Source organism: Leptopilina heterotoma, unplaced genomic scaffold (assembly GCF_015476425.1).
Source record: "Leptopilina heterotoma isolate Lh14 unplaced genomic scaffold, ASM1547642v1 Lhet_120, whole genome shotgun sequence".
In the NCBI taxonomy this organism is placed as follows: domain Eukaryota; kingdom Metazoa; phylum Arthropoda; class Insecta; order Hymenoptera; family Figitidae; genus Leptopilina; species Leptopilina heterotoma.
Genome location: NW_025110838.1, coordinates 2549795 through 2571686, shown reverse-complemented (window position 1 = coordinate 2571686; position 21892 = coordinate 2549795). Strand labels below are relative to the sequence as shown.

Here is a 21892-nt window from a genome sequence, read left to right as displayed (position 1 = left end):
TAAAGATAGATGAATTTTACAATTTGACATATCTTCCTATTATTATAAATAACAATAGAAAATAATCAATAATTCCAAATTTAAAAAATTTCAAGTTGAAAAATTATTTTCAAAAAAAATTAACGGCAAAACTTAGAAGGTAAAAAGTAAATATAGAAGAAAGTTACTTTACCTTTGCGGGTATCATGATATCGACCAATAAAAAGAAAGACGAGGTTTTTTTAGAAGAAAAACGAAAAAACAAGGCAAAAAAGACAAATTGTCACAAAAAAAAACGAATTGCGAATTAAGTACCAAAGATTGTTGTTAAAACCAAAAGAAATGAAATTTACAAAAAAGAAACATGACCCCGACGTGATTTGAACACGCAACCTTCTGATCTGGAGTCAGACGCGCTACCGTTGCGCCACGGAGTCTTGTAAAATTCGTTCCTAAATACACTACATCCTCTCCAATTTTAATTTTCCCAAAAAAAAAATATATTTTCCTATTACGTAGAAAAGTAAACAAAAATTGTTATCGAAATAAGGTTAAGTGATGACAAAGACCTCTTTAACAATACGTCGATTTGTAATGCTTATAGTTCTCAGAATAAGCACAAAAAGATAAAAATAAACTTTATTGTGAAAGAACATCTGTTCCCAGAAAAATTTAAATAATACCCATCGACATTTAATTTTTTAAACTAAAAAAAAAAAAAAAACTCAACACCAAATATTTTTGCCCACATGTTTCTGACGTATTATACCGAGTTTACGTCACATTACGCAATGCTACGTTCAAAGTGAATCGAATCGAGTGAAATATTTAATTGATTTCATTATATGACACGATTGAAAATTAGTGTTACGAATTATTAACAAATTAAAGAAAAAACTGCTTCACTATACAAGAAAGAAGAATTTTTTGTTTCGCAAACAAAAAAGTAAATAAAAAATAACTGTGAACGTTGCTTAAATCTGAATTGAGAATTGCACATGTGAATGCATCTTAAGAAAGACAATATGGCGACTTCATGGGTTTGATCAATTGAATATGCAGTGTGTTTTAATCTAATCAATGATTAATATTCGCAGTATCATTGTGTTATTTAATTTCGAGTTTTTGTGTGGAATTTGGAGTGTACGTGAGAAGACGATCGAGAGGTTATGATTCAATCAAGAACTTTGCTTATAATTCTACGGTTGGTGTTGCCTCCACGGCTGCGACATATCGGGATGTAGCTTTGCTATTTATGACAATTAAAATGGTCTAAATAGGATTATCATCAATGATTCTGTATAAATCATCGTATAAATTTATAAAATTCTATTTAATGAGGACCTCAGTGTCAACGAATTCATCATTGTCGCTTTGCTCAAGTGCCTTCAGCTTTATAGTTTAGTTCTCTTTTTCTCGATCACGTAACACTACTCAATTTCTCAGGTGCAAGTTGCAACGATTTCCACTTTTGCCTTATTTTTATTTTAGGTAAGTTCTTGAAAATATTTATTCTCTGTTTTACTACTGTTTTTTTTGTTATCTATTAGAAAATAAAGAATAAGTGAATGAAAGATGGGGGAATGGAATTTTCCATAATGGAAGGCCTAGAGAAAACATGTCATAGTGTCATGATCTTGCCATTATTTATTTGTTGTATATACCATTAATATTACTCACTTTTACGTCACTCTACGCTTTCCATTACCCACTCACAATTACAAAATTGTGTAAGAAATTGTTCTGTTAATTAGTTTCAATTTAATACTATATGTATCATTGTCGTGTAATTAAAAATTCATTATTTCGTTGAAGATTTAATTATAATGAAATTGAAATTTCTATTGAAATTATTGAATATTTATTAGTAAATATCGACAAAAAAAAGTATATACTTTTGTGATTCAATTTTAATTTTAATTCTATTGTTTCAGGTATAATTTAAGGAAATTATACAGGAATGTTAGAGGGCTTTTATTGAGAGATAAAATTTCTCGCTGGAAGATTTTGTTGTTTACTGTTTTGTGCGACCAAAGTACTTTGCTTTGGACCACAATTTACAGAAAAACATGTCCCAGTTAACCTTAAATACAGGAAAGCGAGGAAGAGGTGTTGCAAGCACCTCAGCTTCTGCTGTGACAGCATTAAGTAATTCTACTGACTTAGCGAGTCTCTTTGAATGTCCAGTTTGTTTTGATTACGTGCTACCACCAATATTACAGTGCCAAAGTGGACATCTTGTTTGCAGTATTTGCAGACCAAAATTAACGTGTTGTCCCACCTGTCGAGGACCTTTAGGTAACTATATTTTTTGTTTACCAAAAAAGAAATGAGAATTTGAAAAAATTACTATAAAGAAACAAGGAGAAAAAATTTAATCTTGTGTAGTAAGGAGTCTATTGTGCACTACACATATGTATTTAAGGAAGAATCCGACAAACAATCCGAACAAAAGTTAGTCCAATGTCATAATTTCGTATTTAAAAAAAGTCAAATTCTACCTTTTGGTAGAAGCGTAAGGAATTTAATTTTCTACATTTTGAACATTTTAAAGTTATATTTGAATAAAAATTATAATTTTTTGTCAATAATGAATGATTTAAGTAACAACCTAAAATTTATCAAATGTTTCTTATTGACAGAAAATTGTAATTTTTATTCAAATGCAGGGTTGCCACAAAAAATTAATTTTGTTTTTCCCTGACTGTTCCCTGATTTCCAGACAAAATTTTAACTTTTTCCCTGACCCTAAAGAATATTCTGATTCACTCTAAAAATTATCAGATACTCAAAAAAAAACATTCTATTACATTTACTTACGAATTTCTTTAATTGTAAAATTATTCGCAAAACATCAATAACTTCATTTTTCAATAAGTATTTAATTATTATTTTTCCCTAAGAATTAAAATTCTTCAAAACATTTAAATTCAAACATTTTTAAAATTCAACAACTTATAAGAATATTATTATAAAACATGAAGATATAAATCACTCCGAGTCAAAGACTCGGAGTAATTCATGTCTTCATGTTTTATAAAAATTTAGATTTCCATAAAATTTGTCAAACAAAAATTACATTCTTTATAAAAATTATAATAAAATTCGTTGCAAGAATTCAAACAAAAATTTTTCTGAGGATTACAATTATTTTTAAATACAATTTAAATTAAAACTCTAGAAAAATGGAATTATTTTCTTAAATTTGTTCCAAGAATTCAATTACTTTTATAAATTAATAAAATTCTCCGCAGGATTTAAATTATTTTTAATACAATAATTTTGAGTAAATTCTTCAAAAAATGTAATTATTTTCAAAAATTTTATTAAAATTCTTCGAAAGAATTCAATTATCAATTATTTTTAAAAATTCATGCTATAATGCTTTTAATATATTAATTAATATTCATTTTTGAATCAATTTTTATTGCAAAATTCTACGAGAATTCAATTATTTAAATACAAAAATAAATAATTTACTGAATAAATGAATGTTTCTCTGAATTGAATGATCATAAAGAATTTTATCAACATAATTGAATTTTTTCGAGGAATTTTAATAAAATTTTCAAGAATTATTAAATTTTTTGAGGAATTCGATTAAAATAATTGTATTAATTGAGATTCTATGATGAGTTTTTTTATTCATGAAAATAATTGAATCTTTGTAAAAAATGTTATTATTTATGAAAATAACTGAATTAATGCGAACAAATTTATAAAAAATTTGTAAATAGTTGAATTCCTGTGAAATTTTTTTTATTTAAATGAAAATAATTTAATGTTTGCTTAGAATTTAATCAACATTTTTTTTTAAATAATTGAATTGTTTTGAAAAATTTTATTAAAATAGTAGATATTTAAAACCATTGAATAGAGGAAAATGTTTTGAATATAATTTAAATTTGGAGGAGAATTTTATTATTTTTAAAGATAATTGAATTTTGACGAGAATTTTTTTTAATTTTTGAACATAATTGAATTTCTGCAATCATTTGTAACTTTTCCAAAATTCAATTTTTTCCAGTACTTTAATAAAAATCCCTGATTTCCCTGACCAATTTTACTTTCCCTGAATTCCCTGATTTCTCTGATCTGTGGCAACCCTGAAATGAAACTTTTAATCCTTTTAAATATTCAAAATTAAATTCTTCGCCTTTCCACCAAGACGAATTTAAAATTTAATTTGTGCTTTTTTTTTAAATTATGACATAGGACTAAGTTTTGATTTGACTGTCCGTCAGATTCTTCCTTAATTTATAAAAATGCTTAAAATTTAAATTTATTGCTTCCTCATAGAGGAAGGATTGTATTTTCTAAACTTTAATTTTGATTTTGGAATTAATTTGAATTATATTTATTAACTAATTTGAATTAATTTTAATCTTTATTATGACGAATTTAATCTCTGAGGGACTGTTTAAACTGAATGTCTCTGTTCAGGTAATATTCGTAATCTTGCAATGGAAAAAGTAGCAAGCAACGTTATGTTCCCTTGCAAATATTCGACGAGTGGTTGCACCGTGTCATTGGTGCACACTGAAAAACCAGATCATGAGGATGCTTGTGAATACCGTCCATATAGCTGCCCTTGTCCTGGTGCTTCCTGCAAGTGGCAGGGTTCTTTGGAACAAGTAATGAATCACCTTGTGCTAAGTCACAAAAGTATCACTACTCTCCAAGGTATGCTTTTACAATATTGATTTTTCTATCCGTAAAGAATTTTCGTAAATAATTTTCAATTATATATGTCCTAATTATAATCTCAATCTGAGACCGAAACGTTGTCAAGATGACAAAAAACGCACCTAAGCCTTTAAATTTTTGTCGCTAATTCGCAAGACGAAATTTGTCAATATCTATCAGTTAATCGGTAATTTTTAGTTTGTTTTCCAATCTAAAAATTGTCGGGCATTTTTCGTCGAATAGCAACAATGTAAATAATAAATTTACCACTTAATTAATTAACCGTAATGTATGAAACATTTTTTCTTAATTTTTAGGAGAAGATATCGTATTTTTAGCTACTGATATAAACTTACCCGGAGCCGTTGATTGGGTTATGATGCAATCTTGTTTTGGTCATCACTTTATGCTTGTTCTTGAAAAACAAGAGAAGTACGATGGTCATCAACAATTTTTCGCCATTGTTCAATTAATTGGTTCTAGAAAACAAGCAGAAAATTTTGCATATAGGTAAGCGATGTTTTATTATTCTCTTATAATATTATATTCTTATCAACAATTTATCTAGATATAGGAATTATAATTATAAATAGAAATTATAATTAAAAATAGAAATTACAATTGTAAATAGAAATTACAATTGTAAATAGAAATAATAATTAAAAATAAAAATTACAATTATAAATAGAAATTAGAATATAAATAGTAATTATAATTATTATAAACAGAAAAAATTCGGTTTATTTTTAATTATTAAAATTTTCTGAAAAAATAATCTAATTTCAGATTGGAATTAAATGGTCATCGACGACGTTTAACATGGGAGGCAATGCCACGATCTATACACGAAGGTGTATCGTCTGCGATTCTTAATTCTGACTGCCTTGTTTTTGATACGTCCATTGCTCAGCTTTTCGCGGACAATGGTAATTTGGGAATCAACGTTACTATTTCAATGGCATGAGGAAAATCTTAAAAGAAAAAAAGAAATTTTACTTAATATATAAAATACCATCAGTGCGATCTCTGAGAAATGTCTGGATAATTAATCTATTTCTTCAAGGTAATTTTCATGACGTACAATTATCAATTGAAAGAATATTTGTTTTTTTAAGAGAAAGCTTTGCGGATACGATTATGATAATAATTTATTATCAATACGCTCATTTTTAAACAATGACAACTGCAAAGCTTTAAAAAGTGTATATTTGTGATATTGTCATTCTAAAACTATACCTTTGTAATATACCTAGTGTGTGAAAATCTTTCATACCAGCCATAATAATTAAATTTTCACAATTAAGGTAATTCCATCATAATATATTTATATATATATGATAAAAGAAAGTTAATTTTGGAAATTTTCATTATTTTCAAAATCGAATATTTTATTGAAACTTCTGTTTAATAGGCGAAAATTTTGTTATTTTAAATTAATTTATAATATATTTAAAAAAAGAGCTAATTTATAATATTGACGAAGGTAAATTATTAAAAAATTTATGCTAAACATTAATTGTTTATTAATTTCTTAAAATAATGTTCTTACCAAAATGTAAAATTAGGCATAATAATTAATTTAATAAACTATATTAAATTGTGATAGTAAAATTTCTTTTTTTACAAAAGAAATTATTGCCGATTTTGAAATATAATTTTTTTCATTTTTGAAATTTCCATCATTAACTTTAAAAATGTATCTAATAAAGTGAATCACCTTAATGAAAATAAGGAAATACTTATTATGGTAAACGAGGATGAAAGTGACCAAACTGACTCAAGCTAATTTAAGGAAATTAATTTAATCACCATTAATTGTTTTCGCTAATTTGTCTAAGCACCACGTTTTTATAAACAAAAAAAAAAGTTTCTTGAAATCCCGACTGAAAATTCGCTTTCTAAAAAAAATTTGAATTTACAATAATTGTCATAGACAACAGGCATTCAAATCGAGAGTTTATAGAACATTTCTAATCTTAATTTAATAAATTAAGTTTCAATTTTAAAAAATTGAACACTTTTTAGAAAAATTATTATTTCGTCAATTATTTATTTTATAAACTGATAAAGAATTATTATTTGTATTCTCTACGGTAATTTTGACCAAAAGAAATTCTACAATTAATTTTACCAGAAAAGAAAAAAAACAATATAAATTATTTTTAATTTCATGTATTTCTAATTTTCTTGTAAAGAAATTTTTAGAATTTACTTTTTTCGGCATAATTGAAATTTTGGAATGAAAACAAATTTTTTTCCTTTTGAAATTTTACTTTTCAAAATTCAAAAAAATCATTTTAAAACAACTTTTGCATAACTTAAAAATTTTTAAATACTTTTCAAATACCAAAAAAAATATATTTGGATATTATGAAAATTCAAATGTGAAACGAAAAAATACTTTGCAAAAATATATATTAAAAAGAAAAGAATAAAAAAAAAATGAATAAAATGTAAATTTGAAAAAAAAATTTTGAAATACTTTGCATAAAGAGAAAAAAGCGCTCCTAAAATAAAGGGAACGCTTTTGTCCATTCTTACTTTTTCTAAGCAAAAGTATATAATTTTCTATTGAAATCTAAGTAATTGTAAACGATAACATCGATTTGAACAGAAATATATTTGTTAGAAAAATAAAAAAAAATAATTTCTTAACATTTAATATTAAGACAGAGAAAAATAATGTGCAGATTTTTAATAACATACACCATCTCTGCTTTGATTATAAAAATCTTCTTACATGAAAAAAAAATACTTCGTGTTCATAAAAATTATTAATAGTTAATTCTTTCATATGTTTAACAAACAGAAAAATATCAATTTCTAATTAAATTCAATTGACACCGGTTATAATATAGTATTAGTTTAACATATTTTTTATTATATTAAGTTAGCAAGTTGCTAGGCTAACGTGTTCTTTGAAAAGAAAAAAAGGATTAAGTCAGCACCTAGAATAAACTGAAAATACACACACACATACACATCACAAACAATTCCAGCCTTCTTTTTAATCGTAACGATTAATTAAAATAGAAAATTTTCATTAGAACTCGTGTTAAACACGAAGAAAGTAAACTATAAAAAGAAAATCAGTCCTTCTTGTAAATAGACCATTCTTGCTATGCGATGGTAATGTAAATGAAAAAAATTCCAAACTTAGCATTAGTCTAAGAAAAATTTAAACGTACGTAAGCGTATTTTAAAATGTATGCAACAAATAAGTTAGATATCCTCACAAACATTGAGTGTGAAGATATTATTTATCAATAGAACTGATTTAAATTATATTATTGTTCGAAAATCTTGATAACATTATGTGAAGACATTTTCAAATTTTTTTTCCAACAAGGGAAAATTGAAATAATTCTTTTTTTTACATAAATTTCAAGATGAAAATTGTATTAAATTGTAATATTAATAATATTAATAATAATATTAATATTAACAGTAATAATATTAATAATAATAATATTAATAGTAATAATATTAATAGTAATAATATTAATAATATTAATATTAATAGTAATAAAATTAATATTTATAGTAATAATGAATTAATATTAATAAAATATTATAAATTTGTCTTCACATTCTGTATTTTTACTAAAAGGAGATTTTTATCAGTAAAAATTATTTATAATTAAAATGAAACTGAATATTGCGTCTATTTAATAAAAAAAAAACTTTGTATGTGTTATTTACTTTGCTTTAAACAATTCTGTAAAAGAGCAATGTTTACTAATCAAAAATAAATTTCCGTTTTATTTTTTTTTGTGATTGATTTTGATATTTTAATAAGACTACTCTTTTGCGTTAAATATTTACTGTATACTAATAATTAATGTAAATAACTCAATAGAATTTTGACACATTTACCTGCGTTTTACTGCGATTAATTTATTATATGATTTTTAAAAATTGTGTTCTGTTGTTCAAAGTTGTTAAGAAAGATTTAAAGGGGAATTTTAGTATATTTTTCTCGAGGGTTTTTTTGGGAAAGGGAGATTAATTTAAAAATGTTTCTTCCATCGAAACACGACTGTTTAATTAATAATTGGCCTATTTATATTTCAATGAACAATAGACTTAATAAAATTATTAATTAATAATTTAAAATTATTATTAATATTAATATTATTATTATTAATATTATTACTATTATTATTATTACTATTTTTTAAAAGAAAATTTTTATGATTTGAGAATGTTCTGATTGAATGATTCTTACGTCGTAAAAAAGAAACGAAAAAGAAAAATGTCTTGTGGAATGGCTGGAGAATAAAAAGACAATGTAATATTATACAAAAATATGAACAATCCGACGATTGTTTATTAAATTTTGTAAATAGAAATTGTACGACAGGAAAATGTTCATTAATGTAAATGCATGAATAAATTCTTTTATAAAGCGCAAAGAATTGTTTTTTTTTCCTTTTTGTTATAAAAAATGAAAAAAGACCTAAAATATTTACTTTCCATTAACTGGGTGGCCGCTGGACCAGGAAAACCGGGAAATGCCAGGGAATTTTTTTTGACCGGGAAAAACCGGGAAATGACAGTGAATTTTTATCTTGACCGGGATTTTGCAAATTTTTTTTCTAAAACACTGATTATTTTGTGAGAAAAAATAGAAATATTTATTTTCAGACTTATTAATTTGAATTTAAATTCTTTCTACTTCTAACAATAATTAAACAAAATAGAGGTAATTTTAATTAAATTCGTCGAAAATATTTGAAATGAAAAAATTTCACGTTCTATGAAATAGTGAAAAATAAATCAATTTAAAAATTTTTTCTGCAATAATATTATAACAAAACAAATTTAAATGAGTAAAAATTTGAACTAATTAGAACAAAAGTAATACGAAATTTATAAAAATTATTTTTTAAATAATAAAATAAAATAAATAAAAAATAAAAATAAATTAAATTTTTTTTTTCTTTGAAAATAAATTTTTAAAAGCCCGTATTTTGCGGTTTAATATCAATTTTAGAGTAAACTAAAATATTTTTAGAATTTGGGAAAAAGTCAAAGTTTTGTCTAAAAATCAGGGAATTCTTTCAATCTTTCATATGGAATAATTTATTTTCAGAGCTATTCTTTATGAACGGGAAAAATAATTAATGACCGTGAATTTTTTTTTTATCAAAAAAGTGTCCACCCTGTAAATTAATAATAAACAATAACAAATTTCTATTATTTGTGTATTAAAAAAAATCTTCTAAAAAAACCGAAAACTAAAAATTATAGAAAGTAGCAAACATTTGAAATGAAAATTAAAAAAATCAAAATTAAAAATGTTTAAAAAAAAGGGTAAAATTATTTACCGTAATTCTTATTTTATTATGAAGGAAAAACTTTAATTTACGGGTGTGTTAAAATTTGAAAATACGCGGTTTGAATAGAATATTTTATCATAGGTCAGTTTTCCGACTGGAATTCAACCTAAACTGAGATCTCATTGGATCGGTATTATTTCTCACTGATACTGCGCAGATTTATTATTTTTTTTTTTACAGTACAGAAAACGTGATAGGAGACTATAGGAGCTGTTATAAAATCATTGTTATTAGATATATTACATTATTTCCAGTCTTTTTGGTTTCTATTTTTCACGCGACCACAGCCAACATGGAGTCATTTTCACATTTAGTTAAAGTGTCAATTCCAGATTATTTAGCGGGATTACCAATTCCAAATTCAATAGGAGGATGGTTTAGACTTGGAGGTAAAGAATTAAAATTATTAATAATTTGCATTGTCATCATTTTAATCGTTATGAAATATAATTGCAATGTGAATTAAAAGTGACCTAGAAGAGAAGATAAATTTTTTACTTTTACATTTTTTTATGATAGATTTTTTTTCTAGTAGAATTTTTAAAGAAAAAGAAATGTGACCTATATGCTTGATTTTAGTGAAGGATTGGCTGAGTTTAATTCCGCCGACTGCTATGTTGGCCGGGATAGGCTATATGTCTTATAAAGCATTTTGTCCTCTAGCTAGACCTCCAGTAAGTTGAGAAATTTTTTTCCACTTTACTTCTCATGTGACATTATTGCCTCTGATTATAAATTAGTAAATTACAATTCTTTGAAATGATAAATTTAATTTGAAACTTTTCACATTTTTGAGAAATGGAATTTTTCAAAATATTTTGAGTCAAATATTATTAGAATTTTAGAAAGAAAAAAATTTTCTCTTTTGGTAAATATAGAAATGAAGGCAGAGAATTTTTTTTATTCAAATATTTCTCATTATCTTTTAATAATAGATCATTTTTGAAATAATTTCTGTAATTTTGGTTTTAAAATGATTAATAATTAAATATTCATTATTTTAGCCATGTGGAATGATAAATCCAAATATTAAGAAGGATTCGAACAAAGTTGTGGATATGGTCGATATAGAAAATATCGCTGAGAAAGCAGCATTTTGTCGATGTTGGAGAAGTGAAAATGTAAGTAATTTTGTTTGGTTAAAAAAAATTCAAATTAAAGCATAAATAATTGTCAGACGTATTGCTTATTCGTTTTTAAATTCAGAGAGAAGAAAAATAATTCTATTGAAAAAAGATTATTACTGAAAAAAATAGTAAAAAAATTTCCTTTTTGCGCTTTTTGCATAAATCTCAACAAGTTTAAAAGCAGAAACTATTTTAATTTTAATTAATTTTTTTATTCTCTCCTCTTCTTTTCTTTCTCTCCTATTTTTATTGCTCTAGATATTTATTCTTGTTATTATCATTTTTCTTTAATTTAATGTAAATAAATTTATTTCATTGAAACATCATTTTCATTTACTTGCCTAATTTTACGCTTCTTTTCAGTTTTCAATTTGATTTTACTCAAATTTTTAATTTAGTTTAAGTTAATTTGCCTGCAGCAGTTTCTGTCAAAAATTAATAATGAAAACTAATTTTCAAAATTTTTTTCTAAAATTAACGAAAAAATTACTTTTCACTGATTTTTTCTGTTTGGAGAAAATTTTCTTTCATGAAAAAGGAAATATTAATTTAATCATTAAAATATTTGACATTTATTTTTCCAATTTTCTATCTTGTAATATTTTTTTTGGTCAAGAATAATTTAAAAAAGATAAGAATATCGTACATAGTTTAAAGGAGAACGTAAAAAAATATTTTTCGAATATAACATTTGAATTTAATTTAATTTTCTTTTATTTTAATTCACATTAAAAATTTTCAGAAACTTAACAAAATTTTGGATGTAATGAATATTAACTTTTGTCAAAAAACTGACGCAGGCGAATCGACCTTATATTTTCTTTAATATTTATTTGATCCCTTTCAGGCCACAAACATTGACAAGGGTTAGAAAAAAAGTAAATAAAATTTTCCAAATTTAGCGATTTGAAAAATACTACCTAGATCTTTTTGTCACATTCTTAGGCCTTGTGAACAAATCAGAAAAACACCAATTTGGTAAGATAAACTGTTCAGAAACAAAATTCACGCCAGTAAAATAATTTAATACTCAATTTGTAAAATAATTCCAGAAAGGAATTCGTCTTTTTGTTAGAGAAAATCTTTTTTAACTCGGTGAGATCACTTGCAAAGTTCCTTTTTAGTTTTCAGACATGTCACGAAAAGGAACAAGTCGTCGGAACGAAAATATTCTTCTTCTGATGGAAGGAGATATTTCCGACGTAAATCTCTCGTGCGAGGAGTCAGACGAGGAAAATGATATATTTATTCAACGTAAGGGAATTTTTACAGAGGCAATTGATGATCAACAATCGACGAAAAAATTCGGTCTCAAAATTGAGACAATTGGAGCTGAGAGTGACAGTGACACGGAAGATGATACACCATTGTCAAATCAGCTCCGCGTTAAATCACTACGTTGGAAATCGCGTGACATTAAAGTAATCGATTGCAATTGTAATATTAAATTTGCAAAACCAGTACCAGAAATTCCAGCCTTAAGATACTTCAAGCAATTCCTAACAACCGAAATAATACATCATCTAACAATTCAAACGAATCTCTATTCAATCCAAAAATCCGGTACTTCCATTAATGTCACAGAAAAGGAGATTGAACAATTTTTTGGAATTCACATTCTCAGTGGAATAATAAAAGTACCAAGTATCAAATGCTACTGGAAAGATCCAACTCGATTTCCAATAATTGCCGACTTTATGTCACAGAAACGATTCTTTGAAATACGAAACTTCATCCACTTTAACGATAATACAAAAGCAAAGTCACGTAACGATGAGAATTACGATCGTCTCTATAAAATTCGACCATTTATCGATGCACTGAAACGTAATTTATCAAAATTAAAAAACGAAGAATACAATTCAGTCGATGAGGTGATTATTCCCCTCAGGGGTCACAATAGTTCACTAAATCAGTACCTACGAGGTAAGACCTACAGACATCAAAAAAATCAAAAATGCCGCTACAATTGTCCCTGTATGGGTTTCAAAATGTTCGCAAGATTCGGAAAGAGTGGCATTCTCTACGATTTTGAATTCTACTTGGGAAGAGATGTACTACCAAGTACTTCCGGTCTTGGTCTCAATGGAGACATCGTTCTCCGCTTATGTGATAATCTCTCATCGAGTGAAAATTACAAAATATTAATAGACAGTAAATTTAATTCACATAGTTTAATTGTTGCCCTCAAGGAACGGGGTTTATTCGCCTTGGGTACAATTAGACCGTCAAAATTGCCTGGTTGTGTTTTTAGAAATTATTCTGAACTGAAAAAAAGAGTGAGAGGTGCTTATGATTATCGAACTGAACAATCGACAAATATTATTGCTCTAAAATGGTGGGGGACATATAAACCAATTTATATTGCATCGTCATATTCATCGATTCATCCAATGGAATCAATAGCAAGTTGGTCGTCGACGAGAAAAAAATTACGTGATTTTTCTGTACCACATCTTTTGTATGAATATAATCAATGTGTGGGAGGAGTTGATTTACATAATATGCTGTTAGAATTGTACAGAATTGATATAAGAGCAAAGAGATATTATTTGCGTGTTGTTTTCAATTTAATTGATTCGTGTCTTGTTAATTCATGGTTATTATATCGACGTCATTATGATCTAGGTGGCGTTAAATGCAAATCGCTATTGGATTTTCGATCTGAAATTGCGTACGGTCTTTTGCAAACAAGACACTAGTGGTTTAGTTTCTTTTTTTAATTTTATATATTAAAAAAAAATAATACAGAAACTATTTATTATTTATTTCCAGTCTGTATACTTTTTCGTTTTATACTTTCAGTTTTTCAGTATTTTCTTAATTATTTCATTAAATCTATTTTTCCAAAAAAAATTTTTAACAAATGAATGAATAGTTAATTTTTCATTTACTTATTAAAAATAAATTTCAGTTTATTAGATTATTAAAAATTTATAGAAAAAAAGACGAGTATATGAAAAATGTGATTTACTTTTAATCGAAAAGAATTCCCAGTCAATGTTGGCCTTTAATAAATAAATGATAATTATTTTTGTGATATATTCTAAATCTACTATAATTAAAGAAAAATGTTTCTTCTTTAATTAAAATCATTAAAAATAATGAAAGTTCATTTTCAAATAAGAGAACAGGGTTGCCACAGGTTAGGAAAAAGTCAGAGATTTTTATTAATAGTACTGAAAAAAAAATTAAATTTTTAGAATTCATAATAAAATTCTCAATTTTGGTGTCTTTTTTTGTTTGCCTCATAAAATTTTTAAAATGCATTTACAATTTTCATAAATAAATGAACTTTAAAAGGTTTTAATTTGAAATTTTATAAAATTTCCATTTCGAATGAATTTGATAAAAAAATTTTAAAGAACTTAGATTTTTGAAAAATTTTAATAATTCAAATTCTTCTGAAATGTTTTAAATATATTTAATAATAATTTAATAATTAATAATAATAATTAAATAATATTTAATATATATTTAATTATTTATTAAAAATAATAGATTTCAAGAAGAATTTTAGTTAAAAACAATTTTAAAAAATTTAATTTTGAAGAAATTACAAATATTTGGAGAAATTCAATTATTTTCAAAAGTAATAAAATTTTTTGCAGAAATTCAATTTTTTTTAAAAATTCTCTTAAAAATATCAATTATTTTTAAAAATAATACAGTAGGATCTTTCAATAGTGCAGTCGTCTCCAACATTTAATTATTTTTAAAAAGTTTAATAAAATTCTTGGCAAAATTTCAATAATTTTTAAAAATAATAAAATTTTTCTCCAACATTTAATTATTTTAAAAAAATTTAATAAAATTCTCCGTAAAATTTCAATAATTTTCAAAAAATTTCCTCAATTCAATGATTTTTAATATCTACTAATTTAATAAAATTTTTCAAAAGAATTAAATTATTTAAATAAAAATTTTGATAAAATTCTATAAAAACATTAAATTATTTCCATAAATAATAAAATTTGCACAGAAATTCAATTATTTACAAATATTTTATAACTTTCTTCGCAAATAATTCAATTATTTTCATAAACAATAATATTTTTTACACAGATTCAATGATTTCCATAAATAATAAAAGTCACCGTAGAATTTCAATTATTTTTAATACAATTTTAACCGAATTCCTCGAAAAAATGTAATTATTCTTGAAAATTTTATTAAAATTTTTGTAAAGAATTTAATTTTTTTTGAAAATTTTTATGGATATTTAAATTACTATAAAACATGAAGTTATCGATCACTCCGAGTCGAAGACTCGGAGTGATCGATACCTTCATGTTTTATAATAATATTCTTGTAAGTTGTTGAATTTCAAAAAAGTTTGAATTTGAAAATCTTAATTTCTATAGAATAATAATGATTATATATATATATTAATTTGAAAAAGTCAGGGAAAAACAAAATAAAATGTTTGTGGCAACCCTGGAGAATTATTGTACCAAAAAATAGAAATAACAGCGAATAAATCCTGATAGTTTATCAGGAGTGGTTTTAAATGTTTAAAAAAATAATAAATATTTATTTTCTATTTTGATTAATTTAGTGGCCATATTGTGATGGTTCTCATGGAAAACACAACAAGGAACATGGTGATAACGTTGGACCCGTTGTTGTTGAAAGAAAGAAATAAATGTAAGCTATATTATAAATCAAGAATAATAAAAATAACTGCCAAATTTTTGCAGCACGTTACATTAATTTGTATCATAATTTTAAAAAAAAATCCATTATTTATACACCTAATAAAATCGTTTTCAAATAATTTTTCTAAAAATTGTTCTGTGACGTTGATAACAATTGAAATAATACACCCGTATTGTTCTAAAAAAAATTATTTTCGGTTGGATAAATAAAAAAATTTTCTTTTTAATAAATAAATTAGTATTTATATTCTGCACATACACATTTTCATAAGACTCAAACCTTTTTAAACTACAAAATAAAGCATTCTCTATTTTTCATTCATATTCATAAATATATTAAATTTATATTTATCAATGTAGATTTTAAATAGAATTCTTTTGTGCATATATTTATACAAAAAGTTCAATATAACGAAAGTCATTCGGACAAACAGCTTTTCTAGATTCTAGAGGCAACACGTGAGATATTTATAGAAGTAATTGATAAATAAAGTCTATAGTGTTATTCGGAATGTCAAAAAATAGAATTTATGTAATTTTTTTTTACTGTTAAAATCTACACTCTTTAAAATGCAAAAACTCTTAAAAGAAAAAAAAGTTGTTTGACCGAATTTTTTTTGTGCGGCATCTACATTTTTGAGAGAATTATTCCATTCATGTGAAGAGAAACTATTACAGCAAATTAATAAATACAAAGAATACTGCGTGATTAAGAATTTACACGTACTTTTGTTCACAATGTGCAACAATTTTTTTTTCACTTTTTTTTTACAATCGATCAAAAGCGATCACTGAGTTTAAGCATCGATTTCCTAATATATTTAAATATATATATTTTTTTTATATTTAGTAGAAACGATGTAACTCCACTTTTTCGTAGAATTCATATAAAAAAAATTTGTTTTATTCTGGTTTTCAAAATTCTAAAATTTAAATTCAAAATTAAAAAAAATTTCTAAATATTAAAACATAATTTTCTTCTATTGAGAAATAAATGAAAATTGTATAAAGAGAAGAATTCTTTTCCTTCGCTTTACGAAAGAAAAAAAGAAAAATTTTAGTTTAAAAACTATAAAAGTAATAAAATTTTTAACAATTCAATAAAAAACTGTAAAATTAAACAAATTTTTTACGTCTATGCTAAATAAAAATAAATTATTTAACACAATAAAAAATATAATTTCTAACTAAAGAAAAAGAGGACTAAAAACTAGACTAAAGAAAGTTCTATTTTTAAAAAAGTATGTCTACTCCTTTAAAAAGATATGCAGAAAAAATGGAATTACAGTTCCTTCTAAATTTCAAGAAATTTTCAATTCTTGCACGAAATTAAAAATTTTCTTCAAGTGGTACAGTAATCACAAAAATTACTTTCTTCTCAGGTCAACAACTTCCACATTTGCCATGGGATCCAGTTTACAGTGTTTTGCTTTCTGCAACAACAAAAACAAAATAACTGAAATAAAAATGGAACAAGATTTGTAAAAATTTGTTTAGTGATATTTACGATATGGAAGAAATGAAATATCATGTATATGTTACTTAAAAAGTATTTGTACAGAAATGCATTTTGTTACCTAGTTGAATTTTTAGATAAAATTTTAATGAATTATAAATTTACTTTTTACAAATAATTTACTATATGTATAATTTACTTACTAGAAATAATTTACTTACTAAAAATAATTTACTTACTAGAAATAATTTACTAACTATAAATTATTTACTTACTATAAATAATAATTTACTTACTGTATAAAGAGGAATATCAGTCGGATGAGGATGAAATCCATTTTCTCTACAATTCGCAATAAAATCTAAACCATATTCTGGAGTAAGTATGAAGAATCCAGTTCTAAATGAAACAGGAAAATTTATTAAGTTACATATTTATAATGTTTAGATTTATAATTTTCAAAATTTTTATTTTTTTTTCTAATTAAATTTTTTTTTAAAAAACTTACTCCTCATATTTGGGTGCACAAACAATTGCAATTGCCTCGGCCATCAATAGCTGATAAGCACAGTGAGTATGAAGATCAACACTCGATAGAAATGCCGTTTGCGTTGGATGAGTCTAATTAATAAAAAAGAAAATCAATAATAAATTTGAAAAAACTAATACTAGTAATAATAGTAATAACAATAAAATAATAACAATAATAATAATAATATGAATAACAATAATAATAGTGATAATAAAAATAATAATAATAACAATAAAAAATAGTAATAAAAACAACAGGCCTCAGATATTATTACTTTTTTCGACTATTTTCGAATAATGCGACTTTTATCGGCTTATTTTCAAAAATTGCAACTTTTATCGACTTATATTAAAAAATTGCGACTTTTTCGACTTTTCTTCCAAATTTTTCAACAAAATACCACATTTTTAGTATAAAATTCAACTTATTTCAATTCTTATAGTGGGAAAAGTATAACTATATAGACAAATCTTTGAAAAGTTATTATTGAATAATTTTTCTAATTAAATTTTTGAAATATACAATTAAAAAGATTTTGAATAATTGAAATTTTGTAAAATCTAATTGAAATTAATAATTCTTTTCAAGTGTTTTATTCCAGTTTTTAAAAATTAACTTTCAAAGAATTTTTATTGAAAATTCTGGAAATAATTGAATTCTCAAAAATTAAATTTCTTCAAAAATTTGATAATTTTTTTATATTATTTAAAAACTCAATTATTTTTTAAAGATTTTATCAAATTTCAATTATTTTTCAAAGATTCCACCAAATTTCAATTATTTTTTAAAAGATTTTACCAAATTTCAATTTTTTGAAAATATTTTAATTGTTGGATAATTGTAAAAATATTGTCTTTCAAAAATTATTTAGAAATATTTAAAAAAATTAATTTTAAGAATTTCTTTATTAAAGTTTTTGAAAATATTCTACCTTAATAATCTTTAAAAAGAAAAATGGACAGTTTCAATTATTATTTAAAAATTGAATTTTTGTATTGAAATAATTGAATTCTCGAAGAACTTTCAGAAAATTTTTTTAAAATTAATACAAATAATTGATTTAGAGATGAAGTTTAATTCAAAATTCTAGAAAATAATTGAATTTTGAAAGGTTTATAGTTATAATTTTTAGAAATTAATAACTTTCAGAAGTCGAAATTTTTTAAATTTTATATCCCGTGAAAAAAGAAATAAGAATCATTTACATATTTATTTAGCAAAATTATTCGAGTTTTCATTATTTGAATTTAGAAATCAGTGAAGAATCAGGGAAATACAAAATAAAATATTTTGTGACAACACTGAATTAAATAAACAACTTTCTTTCTATTTTTAATCGACTAAAGCGATTTTTATGGCTCGATAAAGTCGAACCGAGGCCTGAAATAATAATACTTATTTTTAGAAAAATAAATTTTATAAAAATTCTTTTGAATAGAAAAATTTACGCACGTGCACCCATCCAAGAGTTATAAGATTATATTGATCCTGATAGTCGAAAATATCTTCTTCATTGTGTGTTAAACAAGAATCGGGAGATCCAGTTTGATGGGGAATTAATAAGTGTGTAACTATTAATTTATTTCTCTCTAATTTCCCAGCTAAAACTCCACAGGTTTCCTTTTGGCTCATTGTATTCGGTGCAGCGAGTCTCAAGAAACTATTCATCAATTCTTTCGGCAATACCATATCACGGAGGCCAAGTTTATCATCGTGAATAATTGGTTTTGTTGACCTATCAACAGATGGAATTTTTCTGCAAAAAAAATTAAATTCAATTCGTTAAATTCCTTAAAATATTTACAATTTTACAATAAGTATAATTAAAAATTACAGTTAAGAAAAAAACTATAGACTAAAATTGGTCTTGTCTATAATTAATAGAAAATAGAGAGAATAAGTGACAGTAAATAGATAAAATTACTTGTCCTCTGAAGATGTGACTTTGTTATCCAATCGAGGACTTATTGGAGTAGAAAAAGGAGGATATAGCGGTTTAATTGTTTTTGTATCGCTAGTTATCATGGCACCAGCACTAATTCCTATTTTTGGTTTCGATAAAGCTGCTAAAGATTTTCTATTCTCCACCTCTCGTAACCTTCAAAAATGAAAATTGAGACAAATTGTTACTTTGGAAAACTTAAAATACTGTAGAACTGTACACTTTAACATACTTTAAATACTATAATACTAAATACTTTAAATACTATAATACTGAATACTTTAAATACTATAATACTAAATACTTTAAATACTATAATACTAAATACTTTAAATACTATAATACTAAATACATTAAATACTATAATTTCATAAAAATAATGTAGAAATTACCTTTGTAATTCTTCGCGTTTAAGTCTTTCATTCTCAATCCTCTTCTTCTCCTCCATCTCCGCAAAATCCTTTCCATATTGTTCTAGTAATTTCTTTTTTAATTCTTCCGTTTTTGGCAAAACTTCCCGCAGTGCTTGCTGAATCCATAACTTGTCTTTTGCTATAATTGTATTGTATTTTGGATGTTCTCTTATTTTTTCCAGAAATATTCTAAAATATTAACATATTGATTTATTTACCTGAAGGTTGAACGTATTATAGTAAATTGTCGTCGACTTACATAGTATAAAATCATTTTAATAACATAATAGACAGAAAATTATAAACACAGATGCAAAAAATAAAATAAAAAATTAATATAAAATACTATTGATACGAATTGAAAATTGTATTAATATCAAAAAGTATATTATACACTTACGTTAAAAATTTCATATAAAGAGTGTAAGCATGCTCCGAATTTCCCTCCGACAGGTAAATATCCGCTTGTCTAATCATCTCAACTCCAGATCTGCAATATCTATAGGAAAAAAATAGAAAATTATTCTAAATTTCTCTTTTTAAAGAAGATAAATATAAAAATAAGTGCTCAAAAAAACGCTTGTAATTATTCTGATTAATGGATGTTAAAATTAAGAATAGTTGACAAAATACAAAAAAATATATGTTTAAAATTTCTATTATATAATTACCTTATAGGTAAAATATTGGGATCCACTGAAACTGCTTTACAATTATCAGAAATAATTTTTAAACGTTGAACGGGATCCATTCTGAATTTTATAGGTTATATTCTTTGCACTGCACAAATACTATATTATAAAATTGCACTTTCCAATTTGAATTTTCACTGCACTTTTGCATTACATATTCTTCTTAACATTTACATTATCAGAGTGTCAATATTTTAAAATGACACTCTGCTATCGTGAAAATTTAGAGAATGTAATTTATAAATCTAATCTCAAGTTATAAATACATGTATATACAACACCAGCCAGCCAAAAAGTGCAATAAAACTGACATGAATCACAACTTCAGGATCTGTACACACTTTGCTTGCATGAATGTGAACGCTCACTTATAAAATATGACGTAGTGTACGCGGAATATTTGAATTTACTATTTGTAAATTTTTGAAGTTTTTTTTAAAAATCAATTTGTTATCAACGTCACAGTTTTTTCTTTATTTAAAGATTTTCTATGTTTTCATTATAAACCGAATTTTTTCGTTGGGAAAATATATTTTATTAATCAAATTTCTATTTTGATCTCTTATTGATTTTTTCGATGCAGTTAAATTTAACTTCTATTCTATTCTAAAATAGAATTTTTATTGAATCGAATTTTAATAAGAGCAGAATTTCTATAGAAGCAACTATTTATAAATTTGAATAGAAAATTTCTCTGGAATAGAAATTCTATTAAATTATAATTGTGTTTAATTTAGAAAGTTCTACTAAGTATATTTAGTAAAATATTATAGTAATTATATTATCAGAGTTGCCAAAAAAATTCGATTTAGTTTTTCCCCTGATTTTTAGACAGAATTTCACCCTTTTTACTGATTAAAGAATATTCTGATTCACTCCAAAAATTATTAGATAAACAAAAATATTTAATATAAAAAAATATTTTCTAATACATTTATTTGTGAACATCTTTAAGCAGAAAATTATTCGAAACAAAACAATTTTTTTAGACAAATATTTAATTATTATTTTTTTTCTTTAATAGAAATTAAAATTTTCAAAAAATTCAAATTTAAAACCTTTTGA

At 24.3% G+C, this 21892-nt stretch overlaps 4 protein-coding genes and 1 non-coding gene across 6 annotated transcripts; 3 read left to right on the top strand and 2 right to left on the bottom strand.

Annotated features, from left to right (window-relative positions):
- Window positions 1-344: 344 nt before the first annotated feature.
- Window positions 345-416, bottom strand: Trnaw-cca. The gene has a single exon. It is a non-coding gene; the product is annotated as a tRNA-Trp (tRNA).
- A 542-nt stretch (window positions 417-958) lies between these two features.
- Window positions 959-5643, top strand: LOC122510392 (E3 ubiquitin-protein ligase SIAH1-like). Its single transcript, XM_043625015.1, has 5 exons — window positions 959-1470; window positions 1914-2277; window positions 4423-4662; window positions 4983-5175; window positions 5452-5643. Exons 2-5 carry the CDS (start codon window positions 2049-2051, stop codon window positions 5627-5629), a joined length of 840 nt encoding a protein of 279 aa, XP_043480950.1. The 5' UTR covers window positions 959-1470; window positions 1914-2048; the 3' UTR covers window positions 5630-5643.
- A 4526-nt stretch (window positions 5644-10169) lies between these two features.
- LOC122510361 (CDGSH iron-sulfur domain-containing protein 2 homolog) lies at window positions 10170-17426 on the top strand. 2 transcript variants are annotated; one of them, XM_043624950.1, is made up of 5 exons: window positions 10171-10396; window positions 10587-10681; window positions 11012-11128; window positions 15693-15781; window positions 17175-17426. In XM_043624950.1, the coding sequence occupies exons 1-4, from the start codon at window positions 10300-10302 to the stop codon at window positions 15777-15779; spliced, it is 396 nt and encodes a 131-aa protein (XP_043480885.1). In that variant the 5' UTR covers window positions 10171-10299; the 3' UTR covers window positions 15780-15781; window positions 17175-17426. The 2 variants fall into 2 exon arrangements, with proteins under 2 accessions (XP_043480894.1, XP_043480885.1); XM_043624959.1 differs by lacking the exon at window positions 17175-17426 and having other exon boundaries at window positions 10170-10396; window positions 15693-15841.
- On the top strand, window positions 11871-13913 carry LOC122510349 (piggyBac transposable element-derived protein 1-like). Its single transcript, XM_043624924.1, has 2 exons — window positions 11871-12112; window positions 12259-13913. Exon 2 carries the CDS (start codon window positions 12268-12270, stop codon window positions 13834-13836), a length of 1569 nt encoding a protein of 522 aa, XP_043480859.1. The 5' UTR covers window positions 11871-12112; window positions 12259-12267; the 3' UTR covers window positions 13837-13913.
- Window positions 17102-21122, bottom strand: LOC122510354 (STAM-binding protein). Its single transcript, XM_043624937.1, has 8 exons — window positions 20807-21122; window positions 20536-20634; window positions 20115-20324; window positions 19705-19878; window positions 19233-19536; window positions 17757-17869; window positions 17545-17647; window positions 17102-17225 (listed from the first exon to the last, which is right to left on the bottom strand). Exons 1-8 carry the CDS (start codon window positions 20884-20886, stop codon window positions 17160-17162), a joined length of 1149 nt encoding a protein of 382 aa, XP_043480872.1. The 5' UTR covers window positions 20887-21122; the 3' UTR covers window positions 17102-17159.
- Window positions 21123-21892: the final 770 nt, after the last annotated feature.

Coding starts and splice junctions, on each gene's coding strand:
- LOC122510361 (XM_043624950.1), top strand. CDS start 10,300: ATGGAGTCATTTTCACATTTAGTTAAAGTGTCAATTCCAGATTATTTA. Junction 10,397..10,586: donor AGGATGGTTTAGACTTGGAG/GTAAAGAATTAA, acceptor GCTTGATTTTAG/TGAAGGATTGGCTGAGTTTA. Junction 11,129..15,692: donor GATGTTGGAGAAGTGAAAAT/GTAAGTAATTTT, acceptor TGATTAATTTAG/TGGCCATATTGTGATGGTTC.
- LOC122510392 (XM_043625015.1), top strand. CDS start 2,049: ATGTCCCAGTTAACCTTAAATACAGGAAAGCGAGGAAGAGGTGTTGCA. Junction 4,663..4,982: donor AAGTATCACTACTCTCCAAG/GTATGCTTTTAC, acceptor CTTAATTTTTAG/GAGAAGATATCGTATTTTTA. Junction 5,176..5,451: donor GCAGAAAATTTTGCATATAG/GTAAGCGATGTT, acceptor ATCTAATTTCAG/ATTGGAATTAAATGGTCATC.
- LOC122510354 (XM_043624937.1), bottom strand. CDS start 20,886: ATGGATCCCGTTCAACGTTTAAAAATTATTTCTGATAATTGTAAAGCA. Junction 17,648..17,756: donor TGTGCACCCAAATATGAGGA/GTAAGTTTTTTA, acceptor TGTTTCATTTAG/AACTGGATTCTTCATACTTA. Junction 17,226..17,544: donor CTGATATTCCTCTTTATACA/GTAAGTAAATTA, acceptor TTGTTGTTGCAG/AAAGCAAAACACTGTAAACT.
- LOC122510349 (XM_043624924.1), top strand. CDS start 12,268: ATGTCACGAAAAGGAACAAGTCGTCGGAACGAAAATATTCTTCTTCTG.